The following is a 24,130-nucleotide window of genomic DNA, read 5'->3' as shown; positions in this document are numbered from 1 at the left end:
AAAATAATATCTTAATAAACAGATACTCTGAGGGTAGCTTTGTTGTCATTGCTGTGCTTAGATACATCCTGATTAGATCAGTTAGCGACTAACAGTTCTTGTGATGGCGTTGCTTCCAGAGGCAGTTTGGAACATGGTAGTGAGTGCTGCAACCAGGACAGATGATTTTTACACGCTACACACTTCAGCACTAAGCGGTCCCGTTCTGTGAGCTTGTGTGGCCTACCACTTAGCAGCTGAGCCGTTGGTGCTCCTAGTTGTTTCCACTTCACAATAACAGCACTTACAGTTGAATGGGGCAGCTCTAGCAGGGCAGAAATTACAAGCTGACTTGTTGGAAAGGTGGCATCCTATGACTGTGCCATGTTGAAAGTCACTGAGCTCTTCAGTAAGGCCATTCTACTGCCAATGTTTGTTCACGGAGATTGCATGGCTGCTTGCTCGATTTTATACACCTGTCAGCAACGGGTGTGGCTGAAATAGCCGAATCCACTAATTTGAAGGGTGTCTACATACTTTTGTATATATAGTGTATATAGTCACCTGCGTTCTTCAGTTCTGCCACATGACTCTCACTGGCTGTCACTCTGGCCTCCAGGGACTGAAAATAATGCATACAAGAAAAACAATAAACTGTGATGTAGCTTTGTAACATTGCTTTGCTTGATCACATCCTAACATTAGCTGAATCATGTTCAGGTGAAGCGTAGATGTAGTAGCTCTGATAAGTAAAACATTTTAGTCACCTGCATTCTTTCCCATCAGTTCTGCCACCTGTCTCTCACTGGCGGTCACTCTGGCCTCCAGGGCTAGAAGATCATTTATGCAAGAAAATCATTTATTTTGAAAATGATAAGCCATGATGTGGCTTTGTTACATCGCTTTGGTTTCTCATATCTTGACATGAGCTGAATGTTATTATGTTCAGGTGAAGAATACATGCAGTCGTTCTTATAAGTGAAACATTTTAGTCACCTGCATTCTCTTTCTTCAGTTCTGCCACCTACCTGCCTGTCGCTGGCTGTCACTCTGGCCTCCAGGGCTAGAAAATCATTTATGCAGAAACATAATTTATGGTGAAAACGATAAATGAAGATGTAGCTTTACCACATCCTGAAATAAACTGAATCATGTTAAAGTGAGACATATACATAGTATTTCTTTTCAGTAAAGATATATAGTCACCTGCGTTCTTTCCCTTCAGTTCTGCCACATGACTCTCACTGGCTGTCACTCTCAATCAAATGTATTTATAAAGCCCTTCTTACATCAGCTGATGTCACAAAGTGCTGTACAGAAACCCAGCCTATAACCCCAAACAGCAAGCAATGCAGGTGTAGAAGCACGATGGCTAGGTAAAACTCCCTGAAAGGCCAGAACCTAGGAAGAAACCTAGAGAGGAATCGGGCTATAAGGAGTGGCCAGTCCTCTTCTGGCTGTGCCGGGTGGAGATTATAACAGAACATGGCCGAGATTTTCAAACGTTCATAGATGACCTGCAGGGTCAGATGATAATAATCACAGTGGTTGTAGAGGGTGCAACAGGTCAGCACCTTGGTAGTAAATATCAGTTGTCTTTTCATAGCCGATCATTCAGAGTATCTCTACCGCATCTGCTGTCTCTAGAGAGTTGAAAACAGCAGGTCTGGGACAAGGTAGCATGTTCGGTGAACAGGCCAGGGTTCCATAGCCGCAGGCAAAACAGTTGAAACTGGAGCAGCAGCACGACCAAGTGGACTGGAGACAGCAAGGAGTCATCAGGCCAGGTAGTCATGAGAAAGACCCCCGCTATGGGGCGCAATCGGGCAATGTAGGCTTTAACGTTACACAATCGCCCAACCTTCTCTCTCACTCTCACACACACACACAGTAGGAGGGGTTACAATAGGCTAACGTATGTCAATGGTTTTAGGAACAGCAGTAACATCCTAACATTTGTTGAATCATGTTCAGGTGAAGCGTACATGTAGTAGCTCTGATAAGTGAAACATTTTCGTCACCTGTATTTTCTTGGCCATCAGCTCTGCCACCTGGCTCTCAATGGCTGTCACTGTGTTCTCCAGGGCTGACAGTTATGCTGCTTGATCTGGAAAGAGGCTAAAGGCATTATCCAGAACTGTGATTCTTTTTCTATTGAGTAAATTATTAACTCAATAGCTCTTCAGAACACATTTCATTATTACTTGCATTGTCTTTCTTCAGTTCTGCCATCTGGCTCTGAAGGGCTGTTAGTTGGCTTCCCAAGGACAACATTAGTGCTGCTTGACCTGGAATGATATAAATATAGTAGACGATATGTAACATCTACCTAAAGTAAAGAAAGTTTAAAAAATATTGAAATATATATATATACAGTGCCTTCAGGAAGTATTCACACCCCTTGACTTTTTTCACATTTTGTTGTGTTACAGCCTGAATTAAAAATGGATTACATTGAGATTTGTGTCACCTTTTTATTATTAATAAAAAATGTAAACCTGAGTCAATAAGTATTCAACCCCGTTCTTATGGCAAGCCTAAATAAGTTCAGGAGTAAATGTGCTTAAAAAATCACGTAATAAATTACATGGACTAATTCTGTGTTCAATAATAGTGGTTAACATGATTTTTTAATGACTACTCCATCTCTGTACCCCACACATACAATTATCTGTAAGGTCCCTCAATCGAGTAGTCCCTCAATCGAGTACTTATTTTCCACCATAATTTGCAAATAAATTCATTAAAAATCCTACAATGTGATTTTCTGTATTTTTCCCCCTCATTTTGTCTGTCATAGTTGAAGTGTACCTATGATGACAATTACAGGCCTCTCTCCTCTTTTTAAGTGGGAGAAATTGCACAATTGGTGGCTGACTAAATACTTTTTTGCCCCACTGTATGTAGTGTCAAAGTCAAAGAAAAATTACATTTAAAAAAAGATTCATAAAAATGTGATAACTAAAATATAGTCGTTGCTAACAGTGCCTTGCGAAAGTATTCGGCCCCCTTGAACTTTGCGAATAATTTTGCACGCCCAATTTTTCAGTTTTTGATTTGTTAAAAAAGTTTGAAATATCCAATAAATGTCGTTCCACTTCATGATTGTGTCCCACTTGTTAATTCTTCACAAATAAATACAGTTTTATATCTTTATGTTTGAAGCCTGAAATGTGGCAAAAGGTCGCAAAGTTCAAGGGGGCCGAATACTTTCGCAAGGCACTGTAAGTATTCTGCCCCTTTGTTTAGGCAAGCCTAAATTAGTTTAGGAGTAAAAATAGGCTTAAATACTTTAGCAAGGCACTGTAAGTGTGTACCTGTAGTGTTTTTTGTATAGATGGTTGGTTGGTCTTATAAGTGGTATGTAATAATTTGACTTAATTCTCTCCCCTCTTGCTCTCACGCGCACTCTGTCTCTGTGTCTCTCTGTCTTTCTCTCTCAGATGTCCTCTGTCCAGGACACTCCAGAATTGTTGGGCTTTCTGAGAAACAGTAGCTCTCCTCACCGCTACAGACGAGCCACCAGCGCTGCCCAGCCCTACAGCAGCAAGACCCTGGTACTTACAATACGTGCACTTCATTATCAGCAGCCTTGGATTTCACTGTCAGCTTGTTTAGTATTACTATACAGCAGCAGTTTTGGAATGTATATGAACTCTCTCTCTCTGTCTCACCCGCTCTGTAGAACTGCAGTAACATCATTTGTCTAAAAGTTCTGTGTGTGGTCGGGCGGTTGGACCGTGGTCAGAGCGCTGTAGTCAAGATCCGTTCCCGACTCTGGGCTCACACCTTCCTCCAGGTGAGCACACAAACATAAACCCAAACTTATGTACTACTGGGAGTATTCATATTAATGTTATTATTAGTATTAAGAAATAAAGTATCTATAACATCTATTCACCTTGCAGAGACATAACGACCCATACCTCCTCAACTCCACCGTGTCCTTCAGAGTGACAGCCCTGCACTACCACCTCCAGCCCTCCTCCTTACCCCAACACACCACTTCAGTAAGATACCCCTAACACTTACCCATACCTATACAGTCTTGAACGATATGCAATGTGCAATGCAGAGAACTCCGGAAGAAGAATGATCATTTAATTACCATAGCGAATTATTGTAATGTTTGTTTATGTGTCAATTAATCCCATAAGGGATGGGTTGGCGATTTGACAAGAAAATATCAATTTCATTCAGTCATTCATATAGTAATAAAGTGGTAACTATTCCAACTTTGGGATTTGCATGGACTCTCGGGGAACTCATACATCTCTGTAAACACCATTGAAGCTACAAAACTGTCAGTGTTCAACCTTAACATATGATGACAATGCAACAGAACAGATGAACAGGAATGACATTTACCCCCACGGGTGGCCTGAAAAGCCACGCCCACACTAAGACATGCCTCCAGTCAAGGGTTTTGATACATTGAAACATTAAAGGTTCCTCCATGAACCTAACCATAGGTGCAAATGTCAACCATTGACTATCAATGGTTCCTCAAGGATCTCCAGGGTTCCTAGAGTCACCGATAATTCTAAGAGTGTACCCTGCCCTACTGCTTACCCCAACACACCACTTCAATAAGATACCCCTAACATGAACCCTGACCTCTACCTTGCCTGATAGCCTCCAGACCTCCTACTTACCCCAACACACCACTTCAATAAGATAACACTAACCCTTACCTCTACCCTGCCCTATCGCCTCCAGTCCTCCTCCCTACACCAACACACCACTTCAATAAGATACCCCTAACACTAACACTTACCTCTACCCTGCCCTATCGCCTCCAGTCCTCCTCCCTACACCAACATACCACTTCAGTAAGATGTGACATCCACCCCAGCTATTACCTACAATAACCTTTACCCTGAACCCCACCCAGCCTGTAGCTAACTGTGATTGTGTGTGTTAAAGATGGGTACACTGGTGCTGTGGGGGACTCCTGATGTGGCGTTTGCTGTTCCTCTGTGGGTCATCATCCTGGCCATCCTACTTGGACTGCTGGTCCTGGCCATGCTAACACTGGCCATGTGGAAGGTACACACACACACACACACACACACACACACACACACACACACACACACACACACACACAAAGACTTTAGTATAACTTAACCCTCTCTTCCTCAGTGTGGGTTCTTTGACCGGGCACGGCTGCCAGCGGATGACGTGTCAGACCGTGAGCAGCTGACCTCTGACCAATTAGCAGACGCCTAAAAGAACGCCCACTCGCGCCATGGAGACCAGTTCTTGATTCAAAGAAGCTGTTTGGGAGGAGTTCCACCTCTTGAGTGAAATTAAACTGAAATGAGATCTGCAGGCAGACTGCACTCACAGATCAAAGGTTCTTTACCCCTTTTAAAGCTGGTCTGTCATCAGTGATTGGACTGCAAGCTCACAGTCCAAAGGCTGATGTGCCATTAAGACATCACCAGAGAGACTGGGAACAACCCACACAGATGGAACTGCACCCATAAACACTATTTAAGCAAACACAACCACTTGGATGTATATGAGGCCTCAAGACAATCTTGGACAGTAGAATGGACTCTGGTCCTAACCCTGCTTGTAGTTGAATATGTTTCTATGCACCGCTTGCCTCTGTGGGTTAGACTACTTGGGGATCTGTATGGTTGGATAATTCAGTTGGAGTTAACCAGTCTGGCTAACTTCAAATGGAGTTACCATCTGATGTCAGTGACTTTGTGTCTGCCTGCTTTCACTGTTAAATACATTCCACCATTGATCAAATGCGCACACACACACACACACACACACACACACACACACACACACACAGGGGGCTGTATATATCTATGGATGGTGTATGTGCAATATTGGGACATTCTGTGTGATACTGAAGCTTGTTTACACTGGTATTATTTTATTAGAACTTGGTGTTCAAATTCTTTGTGTATATTGTTTAGTTAGTATACTATTGTCTATGTGAGTGTTTTTGTTGGCATATTAGTGTATACAGTGCCTTCAGGAAGTATTCAGACCCCTTTACCTAAAAAAATATATATATTATGTTACAGCCTTATTCTAAAATGGATTAGATCATTATTTTCACTCATCAGGCTACACTCAATACCCCATAACGACAAAGCAAAAACAGGTTTTTAGACATTTTTGTAAATTTCTTAAAAATAAAAAACTGAGCAATTACATTTACATAAGTATTCAGACCCTTAACTCAGTCTGAGGTCCTAAGTGCCCTGAAGCAGGTTTTCATCAAGGATCTCTCTGCACTTTGCTCTGTTCATCTTTCCCCCGATCGCTGCCAAAGGTGCTTCAACAAAGTACTGAGTACAAAGTAAAGGGTCTGAATACTTATGTAAATGTGATATTTCCAAAACTATTTGCAAAAATGACCAAATCTGTTTTAGCTTTGTCATTATGGGGTATTGTGTGTAGATTGATGGGGGGAGGCGAAACAATTGAATACATTTTTGAATAAGGCTGTGACATAACTAAATGTGGAAATAGTCAAGGGGTCTGAATACCTTCCGAAGGCACTGTAAGTATTGAAAGAGAGAAGTGTTTATAACGGGTCCAACTGTTTAAAAAAGAGAATGTGGGACTGGGCTAAAAACAAAAGGAACTACATTAACATTAGCATCCAATGTGAGAGGTTTAGGCCTAGATTCAATCAGACCAAATGTTAATAGGCGCTAGCTGATACCCCATAACTAGCAGACAAACCCAGAATTATTCCAAACACATTTAAAAAGAAAGGGGAAGTCATTGAGTTACATCTCAGAAAACACAACACTAAAGTATATACAACATAATATTACTTCAATACAAAGCAAAAATGTAATAGCCTAACAATTTCAAGTGATTAGGTGATCTTCTAGGTCTATATAGCAGTAACCTCAAGGGCTGGCGGGGAGGCCAAGAGTACAAATTTTATAGGCCTATATAGCAGTAACCTCAAGGGCTGGGAGTGGGGCCAAGAATACTGATCTGGAGGAAGGTGATGCTATAGGCCTATGTAGCAGTAACCTCAAGGGCTGGGAGTGGGGCCAAGAATACTGATCTGGAGGAAGGTGATGCTATAGGCCTATGTAGCAGTAACCTCAAGGGCTGGGAGTGGGGCCAAGAATACTGATCTGGAGGAAGGTGATGCTATAGGCCTATGTAGCAGTAACCTTAAGGGCTGGGAGTGGGGCCAAGAATACTGATCTGGAGGAAGGTGATGCTATAGGCCTATGTAGCAGTAACCTCAAGGGCTGGGAGTGGGGCCAAGAATACTGATCTGGAGGAAGGTGATGCTATAGGCCTATGTAGCAGTAACCTTAAGGGCTGGGAGTGGGGCCAAGAATACTGATCTGGAGGAAGGTGATGCTATAGGCCTATGTAGCAGTAACCTTAAGGGCTGGGAGTGGGGCCAAGAATACTGATCTGGAGGAAGGTGATGATATAGGCCTATGTAGCAGTAACCTTAAGGGCTGGGAGTGGGGCCAAGAATACTGATCTGGAGGAAGGTGATGATATAGGCCTATGTAGCAGTAACCTTAAGGGCTGGAGGTGGGGACAAGAATACTAATAGGATATCATCAGGTCCCATCTGGAATAAAATTAGTTGGTTGAACCTTGAAAGGTCTACTTAATTTTGTCTAATTTTAGGAAAATGAGTTGGGCCAAAGAGAGGCTGAGGGAGGGTTGATAGATTTCCAATCCAATAGAATCATTCTGTGTGCCAACAGGGAGGCAAAGGCAATGGCATCTAGCAGTCTATTGGTCAGGGAAGGATTGTTGTTTGGTAAAAATAGCCATTTCTGCACTAGGCTGCCACTCTATATCAAATGCTTCAGAAAGTGTTTTAAATATAGTGAACCAGTAGTCTGCCAGACAGGGACAAAACCAGATTATGTGAGTCAAGTGTGCCAAAGAGCTTTTACACCTGTCACATGTACCATCAATATTTGGGTAGAATTTGGAGAGCCTGGCCTTACTGAAATGGATACAGTGAAGTATAAAGCTGAGCCGGGCACAAGAGGAGCTTCCATTTACCCTAAGCAAGGCACTATTCCAGACTTCGTCCGAGGTCTCTCAACCAAGTTCCTTTTCCCGCTCAGATCTAATTTTATTAAGTGATGGGTTATCAAAGGACATGATTATCTCAAAAATACCTACATTTGGAAATACCTAAATACCCTTGAATGGGGTAGATTGCCAATGTTGATGACCTCGCTATCAAATGTAAAGGTGCCATCAATATAAAGGCCATTCCTCTGCCACAGACTTCAAGCTGAATCCAGTTTGGCTGGTTAGGCTGAAAGGAAGAGGTGATTATTACATATAGGACCTTAGAGAATTCATAGAATTTAAAGTGTTGACGGAATTAAGGCCAAATTTTAAGAATATTGACAACAATTGGATTGGATGTGTAGCACGAAGCTGAAATAGTAAGATTGGAGGTGACTAAAGCTGACAAAGAGGAAGAGAAATAGGGGTTGACTTCTGTTTGACGCAAGTCAGTTTCTGGGGTGCGAAGCCAGTAAACAATATTTTGTATATTCGATGCCCAGCAATAATGCATAAAGTTAGGAAAGACTTGTGTGTTCTATCTCTCTGGAGGAATGCTTTATGTATTCTTGGACTCCCACCGCTCCCCCCAAAAAGATATAAACTTATCCACTAAAGTGAAAAAAGGCTTGGGTAGAAAAATGGCTGATGTTTTGGCAGTGTCGGAGGTGTAGCTGCATTAGAGCAGTCAAATCGGTGAGCAGCTGCTCTTAATCACTGTCATGAAGCCACACTGGCGTTAGAAGTTCAGAATAAGAAAGTGTAGGCTATATAGAAATAATGATGCTCTAATTGAAAATCATTAATCTAAATAATGAGGATTTCTATCAGCCTAATCGAGGTGAAGATTACATCTCACATTCTAGTGTTCGAACTTGTAAACAAGGCTACATGGGATTTCTCTTAATGCGACGCTGTGCAGCCAATGGCAATGTCCGATGGAGGTATAATGCCAGGAGCCCTTGTGGATTTGACAGCTCGAACGCAGTTCACCTCCGACACCGCCAAAACAACCTCTATGCAGATGTCGGCTAAAGTGGATCTGATTGAATAGAGCAATAAGAGAATAAGGTTCAAATTTAATTTCAATTTACTTCACTTCTAGTAATTCACAGTATGTAATATGAAGGATTCTCATTACAAATTTGATTTGTGTTTTGTACGGAAGAATACTGAAAGATTATTGAAATAAAGTGTCCTTAATTGCCCAAGTATACATTTTCTAATATTGTTTACTGTATTAAGGTGTGGTTCCGCGCTGTCTCTTATCACTTTATTTTTTTATTGTGAACCATTTTTTATTGAATCACATCAAAACCAATACAATCAATTAAAAAAACAATACAATTTCCCCCTTTTTGATCAACACCACTGCCCCAGACACCACAACCCCCCCTCCTGTCACTTTCTACATTGACCTACTCCATCGGAGAAGCTAAGAGGGGTCTCGAATGGACTCATTTCAGCTATCACAGAAGCAACAACAGGAATGCTGGACAGTACACCAGAGAAGACATCTGACATCAGATGGCAGAACAGAGCTACCAGTCACAGCGAAGGAGAACTCAACTCGCCCAAATGCTGCCTCAGTAGCCCCTCCAGAGAAATACTGCAGTTGTATTGGACATTTCAAGGTTGACAAAACCCCAGTTAAGTTCGCTCATTAAAAATACACTCTCAGGACATTATACAGACCATTTTCTGGTCATGGGGGAAAAAAACAATCAAATTTAATAAAACTCACAAAGGGAAATATATTAGAATCTGTAGGTATAAATATGTTTTATCCTTGACAGAGATCACATTATTACATGGAAGGCAATTTGAGATATTTTCATTTGGAAAACAATATATTATTTTAATTTACTCCTTGTTTGATCTCTATTGTTTTAGAAAGATGGTATGAGTAACTTTGGGAAGATATATTTTTTACTTCGGCAACTACACTAGGTAAAAATATGAACAGGATGAACAATACATTGTAAACATTGTCTTACAAATACTGACATATGAACCAAACGTACATTCAAAAACAGTCCCTTATGAAATCGAGACATTATTACAACTCACTGCAAACCAAATGTAGACACACAAAGATGACATAATAAATTAGTGATAAATTAGTTTCTTTAAAGAGGATGATACCACTGTAGTATTATATTTACTATAAATAAACCACTAAATTCCCTCCATGATAAAATAAACAGAAAATAACAGAAAGTATATAAAAAAAGAGTTGAAGATTCCATTTACTGTCTGGATTCGTGGAATTATTCAACAGGCCATCCTCTGTGCTGAGATAATACATATTGTTTTAATACATTTAATACATTTGTCTCAGCATAGTTAAGGGATTAGAATCAACACAACTAGTCTCAGGCTTCAATAGTTCACTTCTATCCTCACTGAGAGCATTCACCTGTATTTATTCCGATCAACATTCTTCTCCTGCTGGAAGAAAACGAATCAGGGAAACGTTGACTTCTGTAACCAGTCACAATGCCACTGGGTTCCAACCAGTCAAAGGTGATGCCTGTTGTTTATGAAACAAGGACATCAAGATTTTTTTTAAAGCATCTGCTCAGTCAGAGTCAGTGTGGCTAAATGCTCTGCCCACAGCTCCTACCAGTCACTAGTTCATAAACACTGCCAAGTCCACAGAGCCAACAGATGCTCTGATAGGACAGCCACAGCCAGGATCAGAGGCAGACATGGACTACTACCATCGGCATTGCCCACCAGTAGCAGATGCACCTTATTGGGGTCTGAGATCATTCCCCGGGCGTCTTGTAGGGCCGCCACGGCCGCCGTGCTGGAGTTGAGGTCCCCTGTGGCCAGCAGGTCAAACAGGCAGGCCTGGTAGTAGATGTCCCTAGCAGGGAGGAGGGCTGCACAGTGGACATGGGCTGCAGCAGAGGGCTGGCTGGAGGAAGAGGAAGAAAGGGAGGAGGAAGAAGAGGGGCTGGGTAGCGTCTCTAGGCGCTGTGAAGGTGGGCAGCCATATACACACAGCTGCAGGTCCTGCTCGGGGGTGAATGCTTCAGCAATGGCACTTGGCGAGCGTACTGACAGGCCCAGGGACCGCCCACTCTGACGCACCACCAGGGTGGTGCCGATGTGGGCAGCACGGATCTCAGCCTGGTGCCCAGGCAGATCAGAGTGGACGCTCAGGCTGTGCTGGCCCTGCCTCTCCCCGCTGGTCACTGAGCCGTCCACGAAGGCTGCGGGAACGTTGTCCAGCTCCGCCTGGTAGATCTGCTGCTCGATACACTGGCGCCAGTTCTTAAAGATGATGGTAATCTGGTGGAAAGACAACCCTGTTGTTACACACACCCTTCCAATGAGCTAGACGTACGTATGCTTTATTTATGTATAAAGACATGTCATGCATTGCATATAGTTATATTTTAAAGGTCCAATGAAGCCATTTTTATCTCAATAATAAATAATTTCTGGGTAATAACTAAGTATCTTACTGTGATTATTTTCAATCAAAATTGTACCCCCCAAAATGATGGTTTCTTGTCAAAAAGCAATTTCTCAAGCAAGAGCGGGGAGAGAAAACTGAAAACTAGCTGTCACAGATCCCTCCAGAACTGTCATTACGCACACCTGGTCCCTATTCCCAGTTGATTAGTAATTGTATAAGTGTGCCCTTTGGTCACCATTGTCCTGTCGATTGTTGTTCCAATGCCCTGTGCTGTGTTTTAGCTATTGTGCCATTGTGGATTGCGCAGATGATTACGGGTCTCGTCCCGTGTGGTATCATTGTGCGCTTGTGTTATTTATTCGAGGATCTCCTCGCACTTTTGTTTGGATTTCTACCCTGTGTTTTGTATACATGTTTGGTTGGTCTTCATCCCCGTGCCTTTACACGGCACACTGTAATTTGGGAAATAAAAACCCCTATTATGCATTCCTGTGCCTGTCTCCCGATCCTCCATACCAACGTGACACTAGCTGTTATTGACAGAGAGGTTTAGAACTCTTTCTTATTGCCATATTACCTCATTTACCGCCTGGTGATGTCACCAGGAAGGCCAAAACTCCATCCCACTAAAATAGGCAGAAATTTCAGGTGGCCTTTTCAAACAGCTCTTACACTAAAATGGCATTATCATAATTTTCACAGTATTATTCAAACCTCTGGATAGAAAATCACATTTTTGACTGCACTGGACCTTTAAGAACGGATCGTAAGTTGTATAATTTAAAAAATATATTTTATAAAATATAATTTACTATATATTATTTTAGAAATTAGGCCCACCGTGATGAGAGCCGTGGCATACACCCCTCCTCTCATGGGGGCGCTAGTTGCCTGAACGTATAGATACTCATTATCTATCAGTGGCCAGGCCCCTTGTACAGTGCACGTTTGGAACTCATCACGGAAGGTGCGAACATGGGGATCCCCGAACACTCCACAGTGGAGATAGTCAGGGGTCCGGCCCTCACGCTGGAGGTAGCCCTTCTCATAGATACAGGCGTCCCCAGAGATGGGGGCCTGTGGCAGGGGCCGGGGATGAGCGGTGGGGCCTGTCCTGGGGCAGCTGTGCTGGATGAGGAGGTCCTCGATGCCCTGCACGGCCGAGTGGTAGGCCAGGTCGCCCCGGCAGGCACGGGCCATACGGCGGGTACACATGGCGTAGGAACGGAGGGCGCTGCAGTAGCCCGCATTTCCCCCCTCTCTGCTGCCTCCTCCGCCCCCTCCGCTGCCCCCAAGGTCCAGGGTGACAGCTACAAAGTCAGAGTTGCACCTCAGGATGCGACAGGATGCCCATACTGTGGGAGGAGGGAGAGAGTTTGAAGCTCCAGTTTATTAATCAATAATAACGTAACAATAGTAGGAGAAAAAATATGTCTTTCCATTGAGCATGTAACAGAAATATCACAGTTGCTTGACATTATTGGGTAGTTTGAAGACAAAAGCTGTGCATCATAGAAAGCACCTTGCAGGCAGCACAGGTGAAACAGTAGCATTGCCACTATGACGCTGCGTTTCCATGACAGCTGTGAGTAGTGGCTGCAAAGGGCCAGTGTCCCCATCCCCTTCCAGCCTCAGGCCGAGGGCTGCAGACCAGGCTCAGGCTCAGTACAGGGGCTACAGATGCAGGCAGGGCATAGATAGAGACAGACATTACACACTGTGGCCTGTAGATGGAAACGCCACACCACTACCACAGGCACAATCTGAGCTCAACTCCAGTCGACCATTTGTCAAGATAGAGTGCAATTTGTATGTATTGAATACAAATTGTAATATTTTATCATATAACAAGCGGATCACAAGATCTACAGTTGAAGTTTACATACACCTTAGCCAAATACATTTAACCTCAGTTATTCACAATTCCTGACATATAATCCGAGTAACAATTCCCTGTTTTAGGTCAGTTATAATCACCACTTTATTTTAAGAATATGAAATGTCCGAATAATTGTAGAGAGAATGATTTATTTCAGCCCTTATTTCTTTCATCACATTCCCAGTGGGTCAGAAGTTTACATACACTCAATTAGTATTTGGTAACATTGCCTTTAAATTGTTTAACTTGGGTCAAACGTTTCAGGTAGCCTTCCAAAAGCTTCCCACAATAAGTTGGGTGAATTTTGGCCCATTCCTCCTGACAGAGCTGGTGTAATGGAGTCAGGTTTGTAGGCCTCCTTGCTCACACACGCTTTTTCAGTTCTGCCCACAAATGTTCTATACGATTGAGGTCAGGGCTTTGTGATGGCTACTCCAATACCTTGACTTTGTTGTCTTTAAGCCATTTTGCCACAACTTTGGAAGTATGCTTGGTGTCATTGTCCATTTGGAAGACCCATTTGAGACCAAGCTTTAACTTCCTGACTGATGTCTTGAGATGTTGCTTCAATATATCTGTCACGCCTTGGTCTTAGTATTTTGTATTTTCTTTATTTATTTGGTCAGGCCAGGGTGTGACATGGGTTATTGTGGTGTGTTTTTTGTCTTGGGGTTTTGTGGGGTGTCTAATTAGTCTATGGCTGCCTGAGGCGGTTCTCAATCAGAGTCAGGTGATTATCGTTGTCTCTGATTGGGAGCCATATTTAGGCAGCCATATTCTGTGAGTGTTTTCGTGGGTGATTGTTCCTGTCTTTGTGTTTGCACCAGATAGGGCTGTTTCGGTTTTCATTATTTTGTTTCATTACTTTTGTAGTTTCTGCATGTATAGTTTTTTTCTTTATTAAAAAATATCATGAATCACCATCACGCTGCATTTTGGTCCGATCCTTGTTCTACCTCTTCGTCAGAGGAGGAGATAGAAGAACGCCGTTACAGAATCATCCACCACAAACTGACCGAGTGGCGTGGTAACAGGCAACAGCGACAGCAGAAGCAGAGAAAAGAGGAACGGACATGGGAGGATGAATTGTTCGGAGAAGGACCCTGGGATCAGCCTGGAGAAAATCGCCGCCCCAAAGAAGAACTGGAGGCGGCGAGAGCTGAGAGGCGCAGGTATGCGGAGAAGCAACAGCGGCAGCAGGAGCAACAATATCGGGACTACACTACTTGGGAGGAAATAGACAGGTGGGCGGTCGACCCAGGGAGAGTACCGGAGCCCACCTGGGATTCGCTGGAGCAGTGCGAAGAGGGTTATAGGAGAATGGATTTGGAGAAACAAGCACGACGGCGCAGAAGAAAGCCCAAGAGTCAGCCCCAAAAATGTATTGGGGGGGGGGGGCTCAGGGAGAGTGTGGTATAGTCAGGAGTCAGACCTGAGCCAACTCTCCCTGTTTATCGTGAGGAGCCAAGGAGGAGACCAGAACCAGAGCCGGTGTTAGAGGTGAGCGAAGCAGAGACTGTGAAGGAGTTAATGGGGAAGGTGGAGGAGAGAGTAATGAGGGAGTTGCTAGTATGGTGCTTTAGGTGCGATATTCGTCCGACGGAGCGTGTCGGGGATTTGATGGCACCTGGGTCAGCGCTCCATACTCGTCCTGAGGTGCGTGTTAGTCGGCTGGTGAAAATTGTGCCAGCCTCATGCACTAGGCCTCCTGTGTACCGACCTAGCCTTGCACGTCCTGTGCCAGCCCTGCTCTCAGGCTCTCCAGTACACCTTCACGGTCCGGTCCATCCTGTGCCACCTTCACACACCAGTCCTCCGGTGGCAGCTCCCCGCACCAGGCTTCCTGTGCGTGTCCTCGGACCAGTACCACCAGTTCCAGCACCACGCACCAGGCCTTCAGTGCGCCTCGCCTGTTCAGCGCAGCCAGCGCTTTCCTCCTCTCCTGCGCTGCCGGAGTCTCCCGCCTGTTTAGCGCAGCCAGCGCTTTCCTCCGCTCCTGTGCTGCCGGAGTCTCCCGCCTGTTTAGCGCGACCAGAGCTTTCCTCCTCTCCTGCGCTGCCGGAGTCTCCCGCATGTTCAGCGCTGCCAGAGCCTTCCTCCTCTACAGCGCTGCTGAAGTCTCCTGCCTGTTCAGCGCAGCCTGAGCTGCCAGTCTGCATAGAGCAGCCTGAACTGTCAGACTGCATGGAGCAGCCAGAGCTGCCAGTCTGCATGGAGCAGCCAGAGCTGCCAGTCTGCATGGAGCAGCCAGAGCTGTCAGTCTGCATGGAGCAGCCAGAGCTGCCAGGTTGCATGGAGCAGCCAGAGCTGCCAGTCTGCATGGAGCAGCCAGAGCTGTCAGTCTGCATGGAGCAGCCAGAGCTGTCAGTCTGCATAGAGCAGCCAGAGCTGCCAGTCTGCATGGAGCAGCCAGAGCTGCCAGTCTGCATGGAGCAGCCAGAGCAGCTAGATCCGCCAGTCAGCCAGACTCTTCCAGATCTGCCAGTCAGCCAGACTCTTCCAGATCTGCCAGTCAGCCACTCTTCCAGATCTGCCAGTCAACCAGACTCTTCCAGATCTGCCAGTCAACCAGACTCTTCCGGATCTGCCAGTCAACCAGACTCTTCCAGATCTGCCAGTCAACCAGACTCTTCCAGATCCGCCAGCCAGACAGGATCTGCAAGAGCCAACTACCTGCCTGAGCTTCCTCTCAGTGCTGAGCTTCCTCTCAGTGCTGAGCATCCTCTCAGTGCTGAGCTTCCTCTCAGTGCTGGGCTTCCCCTCAGTGCTGGGCTTCCCCTCAGTCCCGAGCTTCCCCTCAGTCCCGAGCTTCCCCTCAGTCCCGAGCTGCCTCAGTCCCGAGCTGCCCCTCAGTCCTGAGCTGCCCCTCATTCACGAGCTGCCCCTCAGTCACGAGCTGCCCCTCAGTCCAGTGGGGTCCTGGGTGAGGACTATTAGGCCATGGTCTGCGGCGAGGGTGGATTATCCCAGGACGCGAGGGGGAGGAAATATGACATTAATGGAGTGGGGTCCACGTCCCGAGCCGGAGCCGCCACCATGGACAGACGCCCACCCAGACCCTCCCTATGGTTTTGAGGTGCGTCCGGGAGTCCGCACCTTAGGGGGGTTCTGTCACGCCTTGGTCTTAGTATTTTGTGTTTTATTTATTTATTTGGACAGGCCAGGGTGTGACATGGGTAATTGTGGTGTGTTTTTTGTCTTGGGGTTTTGTGGGGTGTCTAATTAGTCTATGGCTGCCTGAGGCGGTTCTCAATCAGAGTCAGGTGATTATCGTTGTCTCTGATTGGGAGCCATATTTAGGCAGCCATATTCTGTGAGTGTTTTCGTGGGTGATTGTTCCTGTCTTTGTGTTTGCACCAGATAGGGCTGTTTCGGTCTTCATTATTTCGTTTCATTACTTTTGTAGTCTCTGCATGTATAGTTTTTTTCTTTATTAAAAAATATCATGAATCACCATCACGCTGCATTTTGGTTCGATCCTTGTTCTACCTCTTCGTCAGAGGAGGAGATAGAAGAACGCCGTTACAATATCCACATAATGTTCCTTTCCTCATGATGCCATCTATTTTGTGAAGTGCTCCAGTCCCTCCTGCAGCAAAGCACCCCTACAACATGAGGCTGGCACCCCCGTGCTTCACGGTTGGGATGCTGTTCTTTGGCTTGCAAGCCTTCCCCCTTTTCCTCCAAACATAACGATGGTCATTATGGCCAAACAGTTCTATTTTAATTTCATCAGACCAGAGGACATTTCTCCAAAAAGTACGAACTTTGTCCCCATGTGCAGTTGCAAACCGAAGTCTGGCTTTTTTATGGCGGTTTTGGAGCAGTGGCTTCTTCCTTTCAAGCCTTTCAGGTTATGTCGATATAGGACTCATTTTATTGTGGAATAGATACTTTGTACCTGTTTCCTCAAGCATCTTCACAAGGTCTTTTGCTGTTGTTCTGGGATAGATTCGCACTTTTCGCATCAAAGTACGTTCATCTCTAGGAGACAGAATGTGTCTCCTTCCTGAGCGGTATGACAGCTGTGTGGTCCCATGGTGTTTATACTTGAGTACTATTGTTTGTACAGATGAACGTGGTACCTTCAGGCATTTGGAAATTGCTCCCAAGGATGAACCAGACTTGTGAAGGTCTACAATTTGGTCTTCAGGTCTTGGCTGATTTCTTTTGATTTGCCCATGATGTCAAGCAAAGAGGCACTGAGTTTGAAGGTAGGCCTTCAAAATACATCCACAGGTACACTTCCAATTGACTCAAATGATGTCAATTAGCCTATCAGAGGCTTCTAAAGCCATTTTGTGGAATTTTCTAAGCTGTTTAAAGGCACAGTCAACTTGGTGTATGTAAACTTCTGACCCACTAGAATTGTGATACAGTGAGTTATAAGTGAAATAATCTCTGTCTGTATCTGTCTGTAAACAATTGTTGGAAAAATGACTTGTGTCATGCACAAAGTAGATGTCCTAACCGATTTGCCAAAACTATAGTTTGTTAACAAGACATTTGTAGAGTGGTTGAAAAACTAGTTTTAATGACTCCAACCTAAGTGTATGTAAACTTCTGACTTCAACTGTAATTGTAAGTAATTAAGTAGATAGTTAAGTAGTTCATACCTATTTGAATAGATGCTAACTATTTTTTAAGACTGTGTGTTGTTGCAAAACGATCTCCCACACTCTTGGAACCCATCAACAGCACTCAGACTGAAGTCAACACCGTTCTGCTTGGACATGGACAAGATGAGGACAATGGAGAGAAAACTGTTGACAAACAAACATTGAAGAATCAGAGAAAAGCAACACCAGCGGCCACCATTTGATCACATTTAGGAATAGGACCAATAATTTGATCAACAGTCTTAGTTTATGAAGGCAGTCTTATCCACCTGACCACTGGTCAGACCAGATCATGTTTGAAGCTGCCATAATCATAGCCATAATAATAGTCCTATAATATTCAGTATTTTCATTACAGAGCTTAAGTTTCCATACAGTAGATAAACTGCCATTGTAAACAATTATCTGTTAGTGTTGTGAAGCTAGGCTTGAGACCAAATATAGTAAAACAAAGAAAAACTATGGCTACCATGTGTGCCACAGCACTATGTATCAAAACCCCATTTTATGTTATATTTCAGTTCTTGGTATAAAGCAAACATTTACCTGTCAAAGCTAGGCTACAACAATGTTGGTCACTTGGTCAATTGGGCATTTTTCAATTTGGACTCTTCTCCCTTTTCCGTTTGCCATCGGAGAACAAACAAGGGCCAGAGAAAGTCTCTCTTTGTCATGTCCAATTTAGTAACCAAAAGGATGGCATTATTGTATTTGATTTATGTGTGGAAAGATCTAAGTTTAAGGAGCCTACATTCTGGTAAGACCTTCACAGAGCTTATGTGCATTACATAGTGAAACCTTTGGCAGTACTAGGTATTCCTAAAGCATTGGTGCCAAGTGTGCCTTTGAAAGCGTCATGGCATGGGCCAGATTGAACCATGTGTGCAGTGCGTTTGTGTGTGCTCCTCTCTCTCTCTGAACCAACACTACAGTCTGACATTTATTACAGTTTGGGAGACCTGTGCAGTGCACCAGGGAGAGGGGGTATGAAGAGGGGTGGGGGGGGTTACAAGCAGCAGGGGCAGAAATAGAGCATGCTAAATATACCAGACTCTCTCTCTCTCCACCCAGGCCATTTCCTTCATGTGTTACCCTGGTCAGAAATAGTCAGGGCTATAAGGCAGAGGAGGAAAGGGTAAGCAGGTGTGCCCAACGGCAGTTCCACTACTCAGGGAGGGAGTGGCTATGGCTACTAGTTGTCACAATCAGTCTTCAATCAGACACATCTTCAACTTACATTATCAAATTAATCTTCTTGAACTGTATTCCAACTAACAGCAGCAGTGTATAGAACTGCACCAACCCAGTCTCTTCACTTCTGTTATAAACGTTTTTCAATGCCCGAGATTGGTCTCCTTTTGTTGTCCGGTGGGCATTGTGTTCACTAGTGTAGTGGCTGAGGTCTGGAATGTCGACCAATGGATTCTGATGCAGCTGCACTTTTGGAGTGGGGGTGTATGCCCCCCCCCCCTACCTTTTTTTTGCACTGCTTTGAAAATCACAGTGACCTCCCTCTGTGCACCGACCAACAACACTGACAGGGTCCTGTTTGTTCCATCCATGAACAGCAAATAATCACTGTGCATACACACACAGACAGTCGCTTGTGATTAAACATCAATACGGTACTACCTTTAGGGCAACACTGCACCCGTACACTTGTTAACCACAAAACCCTAACTCCCCTTCACACACACACACACACACACACACACACACACACACACACACGCACACACACACGTTTGTTTTACTATCCTTGTGGGGTTCAAACCTAGCCCTAACCCTTAACCTAACTCTAACCCTAACCTTAACCCCAAACCCCTAAAACTAAAACTAACTCTAACATGTAATTCTAACCCTAAACCTAAGCTTAAAACAGCCTTTTTCCTTGTGGGGAACAGTGAAATGTCCCCAATTGTTTGATTTGTTTTAGGCTACCACCCTTATGAGGATCTCTGGTCCCCACATGAATAGTAAAACCAAACACACACACAACGTCACCATAGGGATTGGTCACATGTGAGACTCAGAGATGTTTTTTTCTCACGGCTTGGCCTGGAGTGACATGTCCATGTGGTTCTACGTGTCAACTCCAGCTCACTTAAAGAGTGGTTTTCACTCATTCATTAGATCAATCCCCAACTTGTATTGGACACAAAGACCACAAACACAGAGCAAGCTATTGGATGTTTGGCTCAACCTCACTTGATTTATTGATGAATGAGAATTTAATGTGAATCCAATCTGGTTGTGTCTGCATAGGAAAGGTCAATGAATGTATGCACATCATAGCATCTTTGTATTTGTAATAGTGCAGCTCTCTCAAGGTTTCCTTCCACCTGAAGTTTTCCTTCCCACTGTCACATGTCTTAACTGTGACAGTGGGAAGGTCAGTGTATTTTGATGGACACTATCAAACATTGAAATAACTTTAGACTGATTGACTAATTGTATGATCTATTTTATTGATAATCTATCTATTGTACATTCTATCTATATCAATATGAATTATCTTTGAAAGCATAGGTTTGATAAAAACAAATATTTATGACAATCAATTGCTGTACTTCAGGACTATTCAAGGGGTATTATTATATTAATGAATGGCAAATATAAGGATATCATTCTATTGTTGTTATATAACTGCTGATGTAACCTTAAATTCCACATTGCCAATGTCACCCAAATGTCAGTCTACAGTACATGCCATTCCACTGTATTTCTTGATTTACTCACAATGACAGGGAATATGTTCTAATATTAGGCCATGGAGAAAGTATTTAAAGCAACAAGTTCCATTAGGGGATAAAGTGAATTGTACAATGTTAGAAAAACATATGTTCCAACCAAATAAAAGCTTTACACTTGCTTGACCCAATCCATACATTCTTCATAGCTCACAATTAAATAGTAGTATCTACTGGACACACTGGTTAAATCAACATTGTTGCCACGTAATTTCAATGAAATTAGGTTTAACCAACGTGGAATAGAGGTTGAATTTCACGTCTGTGCCCAGTCGGTAGGTAAATAATAGGCCACATTTCTGAATTGTGTAGCACATGATTATTTTAAGAATGAACCAGGCAAAGCACCATTCATATCCTCACCAAATCACACCTCTGTTGAAGCTCCGTATGAGACACTGCGTAAATGTCCCCACCTCACTCGCTCCAATAGGAAAAAGGCGAAGTAGGTTTTGCCTGCACTGACACCAAACTCCCAAACTGTCCGAGTGAGCTGCCGACACTGATGTCCAGTCTCAAACTGGTTTTATGGCAATCCGCTTTTCCTTCCTCCCTCGATGTCGGCTATCAGATGAGTGAGATATTTAACAGTGTTTCTCCACGAGTGGTATAAATCACTCGTGTCGAACACCTGCTGCTCGCGTAACAACTGTCCACTTGGGCGCACACTCTGCTTGGCACCGGGGGGCTATTTCAAACTATCACAGCGGCTCTGGCAACCTGTTCTATTTGCATCCTGTTGTTGCTAGTGTGTTTTCTTATTTTTATAGGAGGCCATTCTATATTTGTTGCCCTCTTGGTTCGCAGGCTATCATAAATCCCCACGAAAATCGGTTAATGTAATTTTGACAGATATCGTAGCCAGTTGAGTAAAAAAAGTTGACTTTTGTTAATATTGCACTGGCTGGTCTCGGGAAAATTTGTATTATTCTGTGCATAAACCTTTTACACTTAGTATGATATATTATGTTAAGTTATTCATACGAATTATAGGAGTATAGTATCCTCCCACAGGGCAAAACTGGTTGAATCAACGTTGTTTCAAGGTAATTTGTCAAGGTATTGTGACGTGGAATCTATACTGAAAAAAATATAGAAATGGAACATGCAACAATTTCAAAGATTTTACTAAATTACAGTTCATATAAGGAAGTCAGTCAATTGAAATAAGGCCCTAATCTAAGGATTTCATACTACTGGGAATACAGATATGCATCTGTTGGTCACAGACACCTTAAACAAAAGGGTGTAAATATATTTTATATATATATATATATATATATATATATATATATATATAAAACAGTCAGTATCTAGTGTGACCACCATTTAGCTCATGCAGCAACACATCTTCTTTGCATAGAGTTGATCAGACTGTTGAAGTCATCATTCCAATAGCACGCTCCCTCAAAACTTGAGAAATCTGTTGCATTGTGTTGTGTGACAAAACTGCACATTTTAGAGGGGCCTTTTATTGTCCGCAGCACAGGGTGCACCTGTGTAATGATCATGCTGTTTAATCAGCTTCTTGACATGCCGCACCTGTATTATCTTGGCGAAGGAGAAAAATGGTCACTACCAGCGATGTAAACATATTTGTGCACAACAGTTGAGAGAAATAAGCTTGTTGTGCATATGGAATGTTTCTGGGATCTTTTATTTCAGCTCATGAAACATGGGACCAACACTTCACATCTTGCGTTTATAATTTTGTTCAGTATACATGAAAAATACATTGGATTTGAAAAAAGCAATCAACTGTTGTTTTTAGGGTGAAGTTTAAACAAAAAGATTATGCAATCATGGTAACCAAATTTCAACATTGACAAACCTTGTTTAATTTATACCTTTAAAACAAAATCAGATCTTCAACTTTAGATCCATTATCAGAAAGAAATTATAATTCAAAGAATTCAACAAAAAATAGACAATATAATAGGCCTAAGGTTTTAACCTTTGATTTAAAATGTAAAGATATTTAGTGATATTGAATTGTGTTGGGTTGTCAACGCAACCAAATGTCAACATTTGATGGAGATGTATCTTCTGCCTATTAACTTGTCGACAAGTTAATAAATAATATGTTGGATTCACGTCTCCAACTCAACCAAAAATAAAAGTAAAAATGGCTCAGATGGAACTAAAATGTATTCAAATGTATTTTAAAAAATGTTTCTCATCAATCTACACACAATACCTCATAATGACAAATGCAAAAACAGGTTTTTAGAAATGTTTGGTAATTTATCAAATAAAAATAAAAATAGATATAAATACATTATTTACATAGTATTCAGTTCCTTTGCTATGAGACTCAACATTGTGCTCAGGTGCATCCTGTTTCCATTGATCATCCTTGAGATGTTTCTACAACTTTATTGGAATACACCTGTGGTGTAAATTCAATTGATTGGACATGATTTGGAGAGGCACACACCTGTCTATATAAGGTCCCACAGTTGACAGTGCATGTCAGAGAAAAAACCAAGCCATGACGTCAAAGGAATTGTCCATAGAGCTCTGAGACAGTATTGTATCTAGGCCCAGATCTGGGAAAGGGTACCAAAAAATGTGAACACAGTGTCCTCCATTCTTAAATGGAAGAAGTTTTGGAACCAACAAGACTCTTCCTGGCCAAACTGAGCAATCGGGGGAGAAGGGCCTTGGTCAGCGAGGTGACCAAGAACCCGATGGTTACTCTGACAGAGCTCCAGAGTTTCTCTGTGGAGATGGGAGAACCTTCCAGAAGGACAAACATCTCTGCCACACTCCACCAGACAGGCCTTTATGGTAGTGTGGCCAGACGGAAGCCACTCCTCAGTAAAAGGCACATGACAGCCAGCTTGGAGTTTGCCAAAAGGCACCTAAAAGACTCAGACCACGAGAAACAAGATCCTCTGGTCTGATTCTCTGGTCTGATTGGTCTTGAATGCCAAGTGTCACATCTGGAGGAAACCTGGCATCATCACTATGATGAAGCGTGGTGGCTGCAGCATCAGGCTGTGGGGATGTTTTTCAGCGGCAGGGACTGGTAGACTAGTCAGGATCGAGGGAAAGATGCAGAGAAAAGTACAGAGAAATCCTTGATGAAAACCTTCTCCAGAGTGCTCAGGACCACAGACTGAGGCGATGGTTCCAACAGGACAACGACCCTGAGTACACAGCCCAAAAAAATGCTGGAGTGGCTTCGGGACAAGTCTCTGAATGTCCTTGAGGGGCCCAGCCAGAGCCCGGACTTGAACCAGATTGAACATATCTGGAGAGACTTGAAAATAGCTGTGCAGTGACGCTCCCCATCCAATCTGACAGAGCTTGAGAGGATCTGCAGAGAAGAATGGGAAAAACTCCCCAAATCAGGTGTGCCAAGTTTGTAGCATCATACCCAAAATAACACTCAAGGCTGTTATCGCTGCCAAAGGTGCTT

General features: G+C 43.4%; 2 protein-coding genes across 6 annotated transcripts in view; one reads left to right on the top strand and one right to left on the bottom strand.

Moving 5' to 3' along the window:
- LOC118367622 (integrin alpha-8) overlaps positions 1–6,209 on the top strand; it is a 60,256-nt gene extending 54,047 nt beyond the window's left edge. For both annotated transcript variants that reach the window (XM_052494450.1, XM_052494449.1), the window contains 5 exons: positions 3,423–3,536; positions 3,665–3,778; positions 3,888–3,989; positions 4,906–5,028; positions 5,125–6,209. In XM_052494450.1, the coding sequence (XP_052350410.1) occupies positions 3,423–3,536; positions 3,665–3,778; positions 3,888–3,989; positions 4,906–5,028; positions 5,125–5,211 (540 nt within the window). In that variant the 3' untranslated portion in view covers positions 5,212–6,209. The remainder of the gene's footprint in view (positions 1–3,422; positions 3,537–3,664; positions 3,779–3,887; positions 3,990–4,905; positions 5,029–5,124) is intronic.
- A 2,440-nt stretch (positions 6,210–8,649) lies between these two features.
- LOC118367704 (hemojuvelin-like) lies at positions 8,650–21,349 on the bottom strand. Of its 4 annotated transcripts, none has more exons than XM_035751311.2 (5): positions 21,070–21,349; positions 17,954–18,100; positions 12,981–13,132; positions 12,299–12,813; positions 8,650–11,328 (listed from the first exon to the last, which is right to left on the bottom strand). In XM_035751311.2, exons 3-5 carry the CDS (start codon positions 13,075–13,077, stop codon positions 10,666–10,668), a joined length of 1,275 nt encoding a protein of 424 aa, XP_035607204.1. In that variant the 5' UTR covers positions 13,078–13,132; positions 17,954–18,100; positions 21,070–21,349; the 3' UTR covers positions 8,650–10,665. The 4 variants fall into 4 exon arrangements, with proteins under 4 accessions (XP_035607204.1, XP_035607205.1, XP_035607208.1 ...); XM_035751312.2 differs by having other exon boundaries at positions 17,954–18,060; XM_035751315.2 differs by having other exon boundaries at positions 17,954–18,060; positions 21,080–21,349.
- Positions 21,350–24,130: the final 2,781 nt, after the last annotated feature.

Source organism: Oncorhynchus keta, chromosome 34 (genome assembly GCF_023373465.1).
Source record: "Oncorhynchus keta strain PuntledgeMale-10-30-2019 chromosome 34, Oket_V2, whole genome shotgun sequence".
NCBI classification, from domain to species: Eukaryota; Metazoa; Chordata; class Actinopteri; order Salmoniformes; family Salmonidae; genus Oncorhynchus; species Oncorhynchus keta.
The sequence above is the reverse complement of the archived record's forward strand: the minus strand, read 5'-3'. Positions and strand labels throughout refer to the sequence as shown.